The sequence below is a fragment of the Caretta caretta genome, chromosome 26 (assembly GCF_965140235.1).
Source record: "Caretta caretta isolate rCarCar2 chromosome 26, rCarCar1.hap1, whole genome shotgun sequence".
NCBI classification, from domain to species: Eukaryota; Metazoa; Chordata; order Testudines; family Cheloniidae; genus Caretta; species Caretta caretta.
The window spans coordinates 14,109,574-14,125,096 of record NC_134231.1 but is presented as its reverse complement, the minus strand read 5'-3'; the positions used below and the strand labels follow the sequence as shown (position 1 = coordinate 14,125,096).

At 51.0% G+C, this 15,523-nt stretch overlaps 1 protein-coding gene across 3 annotated transcripts in view; it reads right to left on the bottom strand.

Moving 5' to 3' along the window:
- Positions 1–492: 492 nt before the first annotated feature.
- The window catches only part of DBNL (drebrin like), a 35,004-nt gene continuing 19,973 nt past the window's right edge, over positions 493–15,523 (bottom strand). For 2 of the 3 annotated variants that reach the window (XM_048829290.2, XM_048829292.2), the window contains 5 exons: positions 14,842–14,947; positions 12,583–12,735; positions 5,894–6,021; positions 3,584–3,689; positions 493–2,170 (listed from right to left, as the gene is read on the bottom strand). In XM_048829290.2, coding sequence (XP_048685247.1) covers positions 2,031–2,170; positions 3,584–3,689; positions 5,894–6,021; positions 12,583–12,735; positions 14,842–14,947 — 633 coding nt within the window. In that variant the 3' untranslated portion in view covers positions 493–2,030. The remainder of the gene's footprint in view (positions 2,171–3,583; positions 3,690–5,893; positions 6,022–12,582; positions 12,736–14,841; positions 14,948–15,523) is intronic. The other variant, XM_048829291.2, reaches the window with a different exon arrangement.

Below are 15,523 nucleotides of genomic sequence, written 5' to 3'. Positions count from 1 at the left end.
CCCCAGAGCTATTCTATGCAGGTAAGAGAAATACTGGACAAGAGCGAGGTGTTGCACTAGGCCCAGGCAGTCACACTGTTACGGTTGTGGTCAGGCATCTCTGAGAGAGCCTGAGAATCAAGCAGCTGGCAATCTAAGCAGGTACAAATGCAGGCCCCCACTGCTGGAGACGCTATATGGAGTCCAGCCTAAACAGGACGGACTGAGGCAGACAGCGGAAACGTTTCCAAGGACGGGCCAAGCCCAGGAGGCTACGGGACCAGAGGAAGGCATTTCATATGGCCACAAGTTCTTGTTTAAGATTCAAACTGTTGATTAAACATCACAGGCTTTGCCTGCCCCAAGCCTGTATCCAAATGCGAAGCCTCCACTGTCAGCAGGAGGTTCTGACCAGAACAGAAGGGTGCAATCGAAGCCCCAACACACTGATGAGCCCCGTAACCAACAACTCTAAAGGTCATTGACACCCCAGCGACTAGCTGCAGCCATCACCACAGAAAAGCCCTTTATTGTTTCCATCAGCACTCCAAAGGGAAAAGATGAGAGAGAAAGTCCACACGGACACAAGCCCACAAGGCTGGTGCGGCAGGACACGCAGACAGGAAGGAAGCTACACACGGCTTTCGGAGCCCACACGGCACAGAAATGGCTTGCAGTATTTCTCCCTGCAGCTGGAGAGTCCTGGGGTGGGAGGAGTCCGGGCTGGAGCAGCCAGGACATTCTCTCTGCAGCTTCAGGGAGAGGGAGCAGCCGGGAGGGGGCAAGTCAGAGCTGGGGAATACTGGCTCCAGCGTCTTTCGAGCCATGTTTGTTTGTTTGTTATAGCAACATAAGGGAGGAAAACTTGTAGTAGGAAAGAGGGAGGGTAAGAATAGCTGAGTTAGGATCCCCATTGTTTCTAGGGCACAGTGATAGTTACTGGATTATATATAAGGCAGGGAACACCGTGATTAAGGAGGTAGGGTTCATTACAAATCTCGAGGTTTGCCTTGCTCAATTTCCCAGAAGAGTCTCCTTTGGGGAAAAGACAACTTTGTGCACTTTGAGAAATCTACGCCACCCCCGGGTCCCCATGGCTAACAGAAAGGGTTACTGTGCGCCCATTGCTGGTCCCTGGCGAGGAACCCCTCTGGGAGAGGCCGAGAGCACTTACTGGTAAATGAAATATTGTTCCTATGCATGCATGGCAAATATCCTTAGCCGAGTTCTGCAACTGACCACTGCCCTAAAGGAATTGTACAAGATGCTGCAACAGCCTGACAAGCAGCTGCACAGCTCCATAGTGTTGAGTTGCGACAGGGATTCATCCTTTCCATTCCCACCTCACAGGCAGTGGAAACTAACTGCAAACCGTGCCGTAGTACAATGGGCAGTTTGCGAGCTGAAGCCCCACAGACAGCAGGAAATGCAAAAATCAGGATTCTATGAGCAACGGTAACTTGACCTCGCGCCACCCGTGCAGCCGCAGTGGCGAGACTGTGGGACGTATAATTTAGTAGAGCGTGCGCAGGGAGACGGTGTTGCTAACAGAACGCTAACTCGCGCATTGCCCGACTGCTTGGTCGGTCTTTGCAGCATTAACCCTGCAGTGACAGATCCATGCTGGTTACGGAGCCATACGGAATGTTAAAGCGGAGCCCGTCTGATTACCATTCCCTCGCGGATCTGGCTGGGGGGCCCTTTTCCTCCACGAGAGACCCCTGTTCTGCAGTGGGGGCACTTGTTTCCTGAACACCAGGTAGGGAGCAGTCATCCGTCCCTCCCCCTTAAAAGGTTTCAGCTTTTGAGTGAAACGTGTAGGTAAGTTATGCAAGTGGCCAAGGCTCGTTTCAGACCTTCACCAAGAAGTGCCAGCTAAGCTGGAGGGAAAGAGGGCAACAGAACACTGCTGGGTTCTGCCCTGGTGCCAGGGGAGCAGGGTATGGCACATCACGCCTTAAAAGCCACACAATTTAAATGCTGAAGAATCAGATTTCATCAAGCCACTTTTAGGGGTAACTGCTCCCCATCCTCCTTCCCCCACGGGCCACTTATTCTATCAGTTCCACGTAGTTGGCAGGGAACATGCCGAAGTGGCCGTCTGGGCCATAGCCACGCCACCAGCCCTCATCGATCATCTCGATATTGGTGATGATGTTCTCAGGGTCAAAAGAGATCTCCGTGTCATCGGCTGGAAAGAGACAGAGCAGGGGAAGGTCAGAAGCTAACTGATGTCCCACAAACTATTGGGGAAAATACACGGACATCTGGTCACAACTCCTTTCCTTCTCCTTTTAGTGTGAAAAGCTCCCTAATTTTGTTTTAATCTAATATTAAAAATGGAAATCCTAACCATCCCTAAAAGCTCTCCATCCCTAAACCCCTTGGCTGCTTAAGGTTGCTCTTCCCCTTTAATGGCATTTTTGGTGCCCTGCACAAAATCCGTCTGTGAGAAACACTGTTATTTGTATTATTGTAACTCCTAGGAGCCCTAGTCCTGGAGCAGGACCCTATCGTGCTAGGCAGCAGCTTTAATCATTGTCAAGTATTCTGCAGGCATAACAGCAAAGCAGAATTTTAAAGAGGGATTTGAAGGTGGATGAGGGAGTTTTGCCTGTGTTTATGGGGCACTTCTCCCAACCTGAGGGGCAGCATAGGAGAAGGCACAAATAGTGCTTGTTTGAAAATTTAACCAGTGGGCGATGGAGGCTGGGATCACGGGCGGATTGAAGGTGGGAGCCAACCTTTCGATACTGAATAAGAGACACTAGGTCGGGTGGGGATAGGTCGTGAGGGGTCTTGAAAGTTTTATGAAAGGTGTCAGAGGTTTTGTTTGGAATCCGCTGTCAAAACACAGACTCACTGTGGACTCATTTTCCCCCCTCTTGCTATGTTATTGAGGATTGCTTTCTGTGGTCAATGAATCTGGAGGCCCCATATCTGTGGAGCTGTCATGGTTGCATGGTGATTTGTATTTAAAGCAGGGCTTAGGGGGTAAAATTTTCAAAAGCGCCTGACTCGCTTAGGAACCTACGTCACTTTGGGTGCTTTCCTCTTTGTTATGGTGCCAGCCTGACCGTCAGTTTTCAGAGCTGAGCCATATTTTAAGGGTAGCAGAAAATGATGAATTAGATCATCAAAATGTCATAAGTTCATTGACATCCACTAAGTTACTATGATTTACACAAGTTGAGAATCTGGTCCAGTGTTCTTGGAGGCCGAGGAAAAGGAGCCAGAGAAGAGAGATGGGGAAGGTAAGAGGGGTAGGGAGTTCAGGAGTGGAAGGGATGGCATCAAATACTGCATCGTTTTTGGATACAGGCTGTAGGAAAGACACTGTTGCCAGCAAGGCTGCATTGCACTCACAGCTGTGCGTGGCAATTGATCACCAAAGGAAGTTACTTCGCGGCACTGCTGTGCTTTGAAGTACGCCAGGCTCCATCACCTGTCTGGATCTGCATCACTGCACAGGATCCGGGGAGGGACTTTCCCAGGCTCCCCGAGTGCAGGTGAGTACGTGCACACTGAGAGGCACTGGGGTGGGAATGTGTGTGACCACAGGGCTGTCAGTCAGGATTACAGAGAGATAAAGGAAGCCACATACCGGCCTGATAGTCGTACAGCGCTCGGGCACATAACCCTTTCCCCTCCAAGTCTGGCCTTTGCTGATACTCCACAGCATACTCGTATTTGGCATCTTCAAGCTGTTCCTTTGAAGGCAAACGGAAGCAGACCACGTTAAACGTGAATGAGTTTGCATTTACTATTGGAGTGCCATGGGCAGCTCTAACTCGGAAGCCCAGCTGTCAAGACCGGTGTCAATGTGGAGCAACCTAGCTCTTTCCCACTGCTCCAAACAAGGCAAACAACCCAGTGCCACACACAGATCCTCTACCCCGGCACTTTCCACCATCCGCTCCTGGCCTTGAGAGGAATGGAGGTAGCAGTCTCTTCGCAAACTGCAGTCATGTTATAAGGACTGTGCTACGGGGACACACACCAGACCACCCCATGCGAACAAACACCCCTGTAACACACGCAACCGTTCAAATATTGGTCTCTGTCCCCAACAGAAGAACAAGAGGGTTCTCCGCAGGCAGATTATCTTTCACCTCCCCAAAGGGCAGGAATGGAACTCGCTGCCCAATGGCAAACCTGACAACAAGAGAAAGGCACAGATGGCTCTGCTTGTTGGACCACAGCTACTTTATCCCATCCTGACACAAATCAGAGAGGCAGCATGACCCAGGGGTTAGGGCACTAGCCTGGGACGTCGGAGACTGGGGTCCAACAGACTCCCTGCATGACCCTGGACAAGCCACTTGTCACAGAATTATAGAAATGCAGGGCTGGAAGGGACCCTGAGTCTCTCTCTGGGCCTGGACAATGCGGATCATAGCACCGCCCTACCTCATGGGGTGCTGTCAGGATAGATAAATCCAGTAGCGATTGTGAGGTGCTGAGATACTACCCCACGGGGGGCAGAGAAGTACCCTGGAGAGATCAAACTAGGTTACACTGAACTACAAAATCTGTAAAAACCTCAAGAAAATATGGACCAGATACCAAAAATAATGCAGGAATCATAAAAATGCCAGCTATGGAAAAATCCTCTCAATGTTTCTAAATGAGCATTAGTGCCAAATAGCAAAGGAGATGAAACTTGCAGTTTAAAAGGCAGTATCAGAAGCACTGACATTCTAACTGCACAAAGAGGGACTGCAACACAAGAAAAAGGAAGTTCGATCTGCGCTGATACTGCCCAAGGGAGGAGAGCTTTCCAGCTTCACACTAAGCTTGTCGATACTAATCTATGCAACATTTATCAACCTACCGTATGCAACTACAGGTTGATGCTTTAAACTGAAACATTCACACTATGGGAGTGGAAAAACTACCACAAATTAGGAATCATCTTCTGCTAAACCCAAGCCTGGAAAGAATTTAACCGCAATCAAGAGAAAACAAATCTTTATACATGACTCCACCCAGAAAAGCTTAGAAAGAAGTAACAAAACCTTTAAGAAGTGACTTTGTAACTCTACAGGCCAGAAGGTACCATTATGATCCTCGAGTTTGATTTGCGAATCACAGACCAGAGACCACCACCAAGAGATTCCTGGCTGAGCTTTAAGAGTGTTAAGAAAAAGGGATTTAATCTTGATTGAATGATCAGAAGTGATGGAGAACCCACCACATCCCTAGGTGGGTTGTTCCACTGGTCAGTTACCCCTATTATTACAACATTTGTGCCATATTTCCAGTTATTTGTCTGAAGTTTTAACTCCCATCCCTGGGATCTTGCTAGATTTTCCCTTTGTCTGCTAGGTAATAGAGCTCTCTGCAGACAGATATCTTTTCCCTCTGTCAATGTTCCCTCCAATTTTTCCCATCCATGTGCAGAATGAATTTTGCTATGTGCACCAATATGGAGGTGACGTGGGGTGGGGCCAAGGGGTTCAGAGTGTGGGAGGGGGCTCAGAGCTGGGTGCAGGAGGTGAGGGCACTGGCTGGGGGTGCGGGCTCTGGGGTGGGGCCAGGAATGAGGGGTTCAGGGTGCGGGAAGGGGCTCAGGGCTGGGGCAGGGGGTTGGGGTGTGGGGGAGTGAGGGCTCCAGCTGGGCATGTGGGCTCTGGGGTGGGGCTAGGGATGAGGGGCCTGGGGTGCAGGCTGCCCCGAAGCAGCAGTGGGGAGAGAGGACTCCCCACAGCTCTCTTCCCCCGCCGCAGCAGCTCCGGGGCTGGGGGGAGTTCGTTGCGTGGCCCTTGGTGGCCTCCTGCACGGCCACGCAGGCACACACCTTACAGGGAACTTAGCCCCCCGTACATACTTCTAGGCCGTGATCTAGTCATCTCAATCTTCTTCGTGTCAAACAGATTGAGCCAAACACCCCTGTTTCCGTGACGAAACCCACCTGAGCGGGGGGCTCTTCGTAGACAGCAGACTCATCAGGGGGTTCCTCGTACAGAGCGTCCTCTTCCACTTGCGGCTGGGACACTGGGGGGACTGGACTGTACCTGGTGTCCTGCACAGCAGCGTCACCTGGAACGAAATGCAGAACACCTTGCGGTGTCAATCCCCTCACACACTGGCCCCTCCCTCCTGTCAGAGCCACGTGCCGGTCAGCTTTCTGAACCAAGCTCTGACCCGTAGACAGACGATCAGACGCGGGTATGCAGAATAGGGGACCTGGAAGAAATGATCAGTGGATCAGGGTTGACAGCTTACAGCTCCTTCCATCCCTCTGAGTTTCGGAGAGAGGGGTTGGGCTGGTTAACACTTATTTCGTACGGAAAATAGCTCCCCGTCCAAAGGAAAATGTTGCCAAAAAATCCATGTGTCAAAATTTTCCAGTTTTCATCCCCCACTGTCTCAAAAAAAATTGTAAAGGGCTGGGGGGAAAGCACCTCCGAACCAGCTCCAGTAACAGGAAGACAGGGAGCAAGGAGGAAGAGAGGAGACCTGAGAACAGGCGGGTAAGGTCACATTGGGCCACAGAGATGAACACAAGGAGCGTGCGTTAGAGCCCAGGAGGAGTTAGAGGAGGGGGCGATGGAGCTGGAGAGTAATGATTTTAGCAATGCTTTTTTGGTAGATTGGAGATGAGGAAGGGGAATGGGCAAAAGAATAGGGTGTGGGAAGAAGAAAAGGTTCAGAGAACCACAGAAACTGGAAATGGACAAGCTTTATCAGATCCTCCAGCCGCTCTCCCGGGGCTATACAAGCGTGGGACCTTACATAGCATTTTCTACTATTGTATCCAGTCTGCTCAGAGAGCTGAGAGTGGAAACTGTCAGAGCCACTGTGGGACTTCCTCACCAGGACAAGGGTGGTGGGTCTCGGGAGACATCTAAACCTTTAGGCCAAGTCTACCTGATGACATGCAGGTGTGGTGTACCGGGGTTGTCAGCAATCGCGTTTGCTGAACATGGTTTGTTCTTGTCTGCCCCTACAGCCAAACTGCATGCAGACAGGGTCATTAGGGGGACGTTTCAAGGCACTAGAGGGTGCTAGGGAGAAGCCTGCGTCCATGGCTGTGTCGACGTAAGGAATGATAAAAAAAGAAAAACTCCTGGAAGCTACGTTTAGATGATTACAGAGGCAGCTTAAAGTTCAAGTGCTCTGCTGTGACCTTCTCGAAATGCTTCTGGTTCCATATGCAGGGCCACTTAGACGGGGGGGCTCCAGAATCTCAAGGGGTAGATGATGATGTTGAGAGGAGAGGTTAAGTTTATTAGATGCAGAACTGGCGGGGGGAGCCTATTCAAAGGGGACAAGCTCCATCTTAACCAAATCAGGCACTGGAAGAGGGAAGGAGGTTTATTTAAACTAAAGGCTGAGTGGGAGCTGACAGGCAGGGGAGCACTCAGATAGGAAGACACACCTGATAGAGGGGTCAGCAGCCACAGGGAAACTATGCAGGCAATAAAGGACAGGACGGATGTTACAGCTGCTCTGGCAGAAGGACAGCATGAGGTCACAGAGACATTAACTGGGTTTCCCTCCCCAAACTAATCTGTAAGCAGAGCTGTATCCTCCTTCAAAACCCTCCCGAGACGCACTTCTCCCCTGGGGCCTACGGGACATCACCAATGCACAATGGCCAGGCTAAGGCCAGACATCTTATTACCAACCCAGCCCCCACACTCGACCCTGACGACTGTGCACACAACCAGTCTAGGTAGCCACATGCGCTCGTCACCATTCCCCTTGTCCATCTTCTTCCCACGCCCTCTGCTTGTTAGGGACTGTCCTTTCCTATTTTCCCAGGGCAACGGGGCTCCTGAGAGCTGCTCGGCAATGTGCGAACAAGCCATTTCAGATCACTGAATGTCGGCAGCTGCCTGCTTCCCCTTAGGATCCCATAGGGCGATGGGAACGACACAATCCAGAAGACGGATCGCTAGCGGGATGCTGCAGCTTAGCCCTAAGCCTGACCAAGTTTAGGGTTCTCCCTCCTCAGCACAACAGCGACCCCTAGTGGGGAATGCATGAATATGTACCAGCTGCAACACGGGTGGTAGTACGGAACCTGCTATCAGTGAGGAGCTGCCAAAATCTTAACCGGCTCCCTATAAGAAGTTCTGATTAAGGGCTGTGCCCCAGTATGTATTTTTCTGTACCCACAGGGTTGCCGTACGTCCGGGAGGAATTTTAAAAATTCCTCCCGGACGGCGATTTAAGAACCAAGAAGCCTGACCTGTCCAGGAAAACACCCATGTGTGTTAACCATGCCTAAAGTTCTTGGTTAAAAAGATGGGCCTGAGCTAGAAACGAGCTCCGTCTCACAGGTGTAGGGCCCTGCCACGCGCTGGGGGTGTGCTAAGCGGACCAGATGTCCCGATTTTATAGGGACAGTCCCAATTTTGGGGTCTTTTTCTTACATAGGCTCCTATTACCCCCCATCCCCTGTCCTGATTTTTCACACTTGCTGTCTGGTCACCCTAGGGTGTGCACGTGTGGGTCCCAGCTGCTCCCTGCCCCCCTCATTGAAGCAGGAGTGCAGGGTTACTGCCCTGGGAACTGCAGGGCACCAATGGACGTGGGGCCAGCTGCAGACAGGGGCGTGGGGCAGGGCTAGCTGGAGGCAGGGGGTGCGGGGCTGGCTGCAGGCAGGGCAGGGAGTGCAGAGCTGGCTGGAGACAGGAGGGTGCGGGGTTGGCTGGAGGCAAGGGGGTGCGGAGCTGCTTGGAGACAGGAGGGTGCGGGGTTGGCTGGAGGCAAGGGGGTGCAGGGCTGGCTGGAGGCAAGGGGGTGCAGGGCTGGCTGTGGTCAGGGCAGGGGGAGGCTGGAGGCAGAGGCTGGCTGCAGCTGGAGGCAGGGCAGGGGGTGGCTGGAGACAGCGACTGGCGGCAGGGCAGGGGGTGGCTGGAGACAGCGACTGGCGGCAGGGCAGGGGGTGGCTGGAGACAGCGACTGGCGGCAGGGCAGGGGGTGGCTGGAGACGGGGGCTGGCTGCGGGCAGGGGGTGGCTGGAGGCAGGGGCTGGCTGGATACAGGTCAGGGGGTGCGGCAGGGGCTGTGGCAAGGGCTGGCTGGAGACAGGAGGGTGCGGGGTTGGCTGGAGGCAAGGGGGCGTGGGGGCGGCTGGAGGCAGCTGGAGGCAAGGGGCTGGCTGCGGGCAGGGCAGGGGGCGGCTGGAGGCAGGGGCTGGCTGGAGACAGGGGGTGCGGGGTTGGCTGCAAGCAGGGGCTGGCTGCGGGCAGGGTAGGGGGGGCTCAGGGGCAGAGCGGCTCGGAGCAGCCCAGGCCTAGCAGAGCAGCCGGGGACCCACCTGGCAGCAGCGGCAGCCCCAGGGCCAGGGGTTGGGGGAGCAGAAGCAGCACCAGGGCTCGTGCCCAGGGCCGGGGGGCAGCCCACGTGGCTCCCGCCGCGCAGCGCCCCCGGTGGCCGGAGGGGGAATTACATCACTTCCCAGCTGGAGCCCATCAAAGCCTGAGTGGGTTAACCACTGGTTCTAAAACTGCTTCAAAATTTAACCACCGGTTCATGCGAACTGGTGCGAACCGGCTCCAGCTCCCCACTGCCTTGCATGGTCTCACGTTCCTTGAAATACAGAAGCTGGTTGCTTTAGGGTCATAGTGTTTAAGCCCAGAAGGGACCACCAGATCATCTAGTCTGGCCTCCTGTTTAGCACAGGCCACCAGCACCGCCCAGCACGCACACACGAAACCCAACCGCCCGCATTAGACCTGCTTTGTGCAGCGCCTCCCCCGCATGCAGCTTTCGGGGGCTCTGGTGGTTTGTGTCTGGGTCCATTGACTTTTGTTTCTGAAGGAAAGAAGCAGGCGGAGAGGAGAGTCTGTCACCCGCCCTAATCACAGACCAGCGGCACCATCCAAACCACCTCTCCATGCTGAATCCCTGCAGGGCTGCCTGCGAGAAGGAACCAACCCTCTCAGCACTAAGGGAGAAAACAGGGGGTGAAGGTAGCAGCTGCCAGGACCAGGTACGGGAAGAGGAAGAGATGCAGCAAAGAGAACTTCACTGCAATGTGGCTGATGAATATTCAGCAGAGCCAAGCAGCTACAGGGCAGCACGCTGGAGATAGACCCTCATACAGGGAAGGGCTGCTTCAGTGCTGCAAAGCATCAGCTAGCTGGAGGAAAGGCCATTTGCAACTCAAAGAGGCATGCACGGAAACCAGAAACAAAGCAGGACTGGTCAGAGAAGGCTAGATCCATGGATAACTTTGTCCTATATGTCCACGCTGCCCCTGGTAGGAAGCTCTCTGCAGCAAGGTCACTGCCAGGCTTCCCTCCCACTCTGAACAGTCAAAACATTTGGCTCCTGAGGACACTGTTATAAAAGAGACGTGATGTCTCAGAACGTACATCAGAAAATTAAGCCTCTGGCAGCTTTGCTGTAACCCAGGAATCAGGCCCACTGTCAGCTTCCTTATCACCAAAGCCAGAACAACAATAATCCTGAACTCTTCCAGCTCAAAGACCTCATTATCCCCATTTTACAGACGGGAAAACTGAGGCACATAACAGGGCAGTGACTTTACTACTTGTCTACTGCGTGAACGTGCGTGAGATAGGAATAGAACCCAGGTCTCTCAAGTCCCAGCCCAGTGCACTATTCAACAGGCCACACGAGCCAAGCACACTGAGACTTGTATTTTATTACAGCATTTGGAGTAGTGGACATAAGAACAGCCACACTGGGTCAGAAAAAAGGTCCATCTAGCCCATTATCCTGTCTTCCAACAGTGGCCAATGTCAGGTGCCCCAGAAGGAATGAACAGAACAGGTAACCATCAAGTGATCCATTCCTTGTCACCCATTCCCAGGGTCTGGCAAACAGAGGCTAGGGACACCATCCCTATGCATCCTAGCTAATAGCCATTGTTGGACCTATCCTCCATGAATTTACCTAGTTCTTTTTTGAACCCTGTTATAGTCTTGGCCTTCACAACATCCTCTGGCAGGGAGTTCCACAGGTTGACCGTGCGTTGTGTAAAAAAAATACTTCCTTTTGTTTGTTTTAAACCTGCTGCCTATTAATTTCATTTGGTGACCCTAGTTCGTGTGTTATGAGAAGGAGTAAATAACACTTCCCTATTTACTTTCTCCACACCAGTCATGATTTTATAGACCTCTATCATACCCCCCTTAGTTGTCTCTGTTCCAAGCTGAAAAGCCCCCGTCTTATTAATCTCTCCTCAAATGGAAGCTGTTCCATACCCTAATCATTTTTGTTGCTCTTTTCTGAACCTTTTCCATTTCCAATATGTTCCTATGAATTTTACAAGGTCGTTATACTGATGTACCAAGTTCCCCAGGTCCCCTTGAACCTCTTGGGATGGAACCTTTCTATGTTGGGTCCCAGAGAACGCATTCTGGGGACAATCCGAAAGAAAACCCAGAAGTATCCTTTTCCAGCTTTAAAAAAACCAGAAGATGTTCTCCACGAGTAAATTAAAAATTGGTGAATTTCAGTACTTCAACCTTTTAGCACTCTGTCCTCCTGGAAGCATAACCTTGTAACAGTACACAAAGGAAATAAAAGGAATGTTGTACTCCACCGTAAAAATAATTTGTGGGGGAAAGGGGGTGTCATAATAAGCCTGGGTGTCACTTTAAGTATGGAGTTGCAACCAGCACCTCTACAGCCCAGGAAGATTAGGCAAAGCAGAATCATAGCCCATGACCCCGGTGTGCAAGGTGCTGTACAAACACAGAACTCCTCCATGTTGCATGTACTGTGACATTTAGGTCATAATAAATAGCCTAACTAGAAATAAAAATAATAAATAATGTTACGTATCTGCAATGCAGGGGAGTTTGCATTACTATGAGATCTCCTTCCCTTTTGCACACTCTGGATTTTGCATCTGAACATGCAGCGCAAACGTTGTGTTACTGTCGATTTAAAATACATTGTATCCTTGTTTTGTTTTTAAAAGAAAATAAAGGAAAAGGAGAGAAAAGGAGCCATCTGTGTGTTTTTACTTAATTCTAATGCATTTGAAAAGCACCTAACACACTTAAATACATAAACTGGGCCCTGCTAACTGAGCACGTTCAGACAAGCGCTCTCAAATTTGCCTGCTTTTAGATTTTTAGGCATCTCTTCCCCACAGCAAAAGCCTGCTGGCTCATAAAGACCATTCACATGCACAGTTTGGAGTCCAGCCATTGGAGTTGGTGAGCAAAAAAAGACACAATGCTGAGAAGCTGGATCATTCCCCACTTTCCAACAATGCCAGCAGCTGAAAGGACCGTCTTCAGACTTAGCAAACAAAGTCATTCCTGGTCTGAGATACAGCAAGCAAAGTTTCTGGCCCAAAGGAGATTTTTTCAGAAAGTTATGGGCATGTGAAGACAGAATGAAACTAAGCCATGACAACCCTAGAAATATCCTGTATTACTGCAGAAGCCACAATAGCTGGCAGACCTGCTCCGAGAGCCAAAGTGAAAGCTCTCCTCTGGTGACACAGCTGCTGGAACTAGGGGGTCTGCCGCACCCCCTGGCTTGAAGTGGTTTTCATTATATACAGGGTTCACAGTTTGGATCAATGGCTCTCAGCACCCCTATGATAAACACTGTTCCAGCACCGCTGCCTAGTGACCTGGTGCGGAAGGTAAAGCAACTCACCTGAGCCAGGAACCGGAGAGGCTGGAGGTGTCTCCTGAGCAGAGGGATGGACAAGGGAGGGTGGATGAAAGGCCTGGGTAGCTGAGTGGACTGGGGAGGCCGGAGCGTGGACAGGGCTGCTCTCCTTCTGCAGGAAGGGGCTCCGTAGCTTGCCTGGGAAGGACGAAAGCAAGAAACACACTAGGCACTTCAAGCAAGCAAGTGAGCTTTTCAGAGACGAGTACACATGGAAAATACCTACTCTTCGCTCCACCATCTCTGCGCTTACCCCTTTCGAAGCAGCTATAGCAGTCGGAACCAACTGTTCCGGTGCGGCACTGCTCTGGAAAGTGACTTGGGAGAAACGGCACCTTCTCACTCAGCTGATCTGCCCCCGAGATCTGTGGGATTTACTGTCCGAGACACAGTCTTATTGCCTAGTATTCCTGAGTCCCAGTCCCAGGGACTACCACAAGAACATCCTATCACTTTCTATATCCCCTGCTACACTGTTACAACAAAAGGCAGAATGCCAGGCAGGGGGACGTATGGACAACAGCCTCATTCACTACCCAAACCCACTTCAGTTGCTCTCCATACTGTGCACTAAACAAGGCAGGTGTCCCTTTGGAAGCATATGCACAAGGAGGCCAAATTAAGGATGCAGGGGAACCTCCATTCTGGCATGGCCTAACATATGCGTGCTTGACTTTGCAAAAGGTAGTAACGTTCTTTTAGCTTACTTTTCCGTATGACATTTCCGTATGACATTTCCTAGGTTTTAACAGAAAACTGCAAAAACAGAAGTGCCCTCATGGGGAGCCACAGACTACAGCCATAGGTCATCAGCTGGCTTTGACCCTCAGGTCTGTAGGAAAGTCCTCTACCCCCTGAGCTAAAGGAATAGCAGCTAGCCACAGGCAGCAGTTATCGTCTATGTCCACCACGAGAGGGGGATGTTACACACACTTTCCCAGTAAGGCTCTGCCTACCCTGCACAGTGCACAATTCTGCTAGACAGCAGTGGAGTGTGGAGTATCAAGGGTCTTAGGTTCTAATCCTGGCTCTGGGAAGGGACTGTTACAGCAGTGGTGGAGGTTACAACCTAGCCAAGTATATAGCCGTATTACTTGAGGGAGGCGGTGTGGCTAAGTGAATAAGACCCGGGGCTCATGTTAAGAGACCTGCGTTCTGTTCCCTTCTCTGCCAGATATGACTATGTGAGCCACAGTAAGGGTTGTGAAGCACAAAGCAACATTAAAAGCAGTCAGCGGGAGAGGCGAGATTTGAATTACCACTCGCCTGGCTTCCAACACAGCGTGCTCTCAGGCTAAAGAGTATTTTGCTGGGAGGGTGCAAGCGGGTAGCTATTTAACTGAGAGAGGCTTTGGAGCATGCCTGGGGCAGACAGAACGTTCAGTGAATTAAGTCTTGAGCCAATACTATGATACATATGCAAATGACAATTTTTCCTGGGACTAATCACCAGATTTGGCCAACTTGACTTTTAGGACATCGGAGGCCACCTCTTCTACATCAGGACTATCTGCTGTCAAATTTCAGGTACCTATTGCAAACCCTGGAAATGCCAGGGTTGTTCGAAGAAGCAGGTGGAAAACGTCTAAACACCAGCAGCAACAGCCCCTTGGAACACAAAGTAAGACATTTTCCACTGCTCCACTAAGCTACTGCTTGCTTATTTATCAATGGCCGTACAGGGAGTCTGGGGCAAAGCAGGAATTGAACCCAGTTCTTCCATCCTAGTATCCCAGCTACATCACCAACCCTCCTTTTAACTGGTCTTCACTTGTGGCGCTGAAGGTCCCTGGTTCAAGCTGGGGTGGTGAAGCTAGTGAAAATCATGGAAGTCAGGGTCTCTTCTAGACTTAACAGTCACAAACCTATTTTTGCTGAAACATTAAAAACATTCAGGAGACAGCAGAGACAAGCATGGAAAATCTCAGCCTCAGCAGCCAGGTGAAGTTATTAGCTGCTGAAAAAGGGAAGCTTATAATGGGAAGTCTCTTGGCATTGCCCCACCTACACTGCAGGTCACACAGTGGCGCGATAGGAGTTTTATCAGAACTGGAATGACCCCTGTAACTCACATGCTCAGGAGTCGCATGCCTGTCCCAAACACATGCTGATAACACCTTCATATCACACGCTCCCTGTGTATTTACCTGGAAGCTGTACGTTACCATGGCATTGACTGTGTCTTTCCTGAGGAGCTTTATAACCCCTGAACAGGCTATCAGATGTCCCACTCTTGCTTTATACCTGGTTGGGAACCGAAGGCTGCTGTTTCTGAGGGCATAGACCTCTCCTTCTGTTTGAAGATGTCCCGTGGGTTCACTGATCTTTGTGCTATCAGCAATGCTGCTTCCTGGGAGGAAAAAAGAGCACACGCGCATTATTCCCATGGCTGGATAATCGATTCTGTCACCTGTCTCTGCAATACATGATGCTGCAGATGGTTTGGTTTTCAAGGTAAGAACGCATCTCATTTCCTAGCTCCTTGGGTATTGTTTACCCACCTGCCTAGAACAGCTTGAGAACGGTTCTGTTCACTTCCTCCAGCTAGGTACAAGTCAGTGCTGAGAGGTCACTTGTATTCATCAGCTCCAAGTCCTAGAGGGGTCGTGGTTTCATCACTGTTACTGTGCTGTCCACGTTTTCAACTGAATAATTAACCACTGGAACAATTTACCCAGGGTCATGGTGGAGTCTCCATCACTGTGTGTTTTTAAATCAAGACTGGATGTTTTTCTAAATCCTCTAGGAATTATTGCGGGGACTTTCTCTGGCCTGTGTGAATCAGATGAGACTTGATCACAATGGTCCTTCTCTGGCCTTGGACTCGACAAGACCTCTGGTAGAATGGATACGGTGGTATCACAGGACGTAGTCACAACCCGCTGATGGCACCAAAGGCCTATGTTACCACCTTGCTCTGTGATTC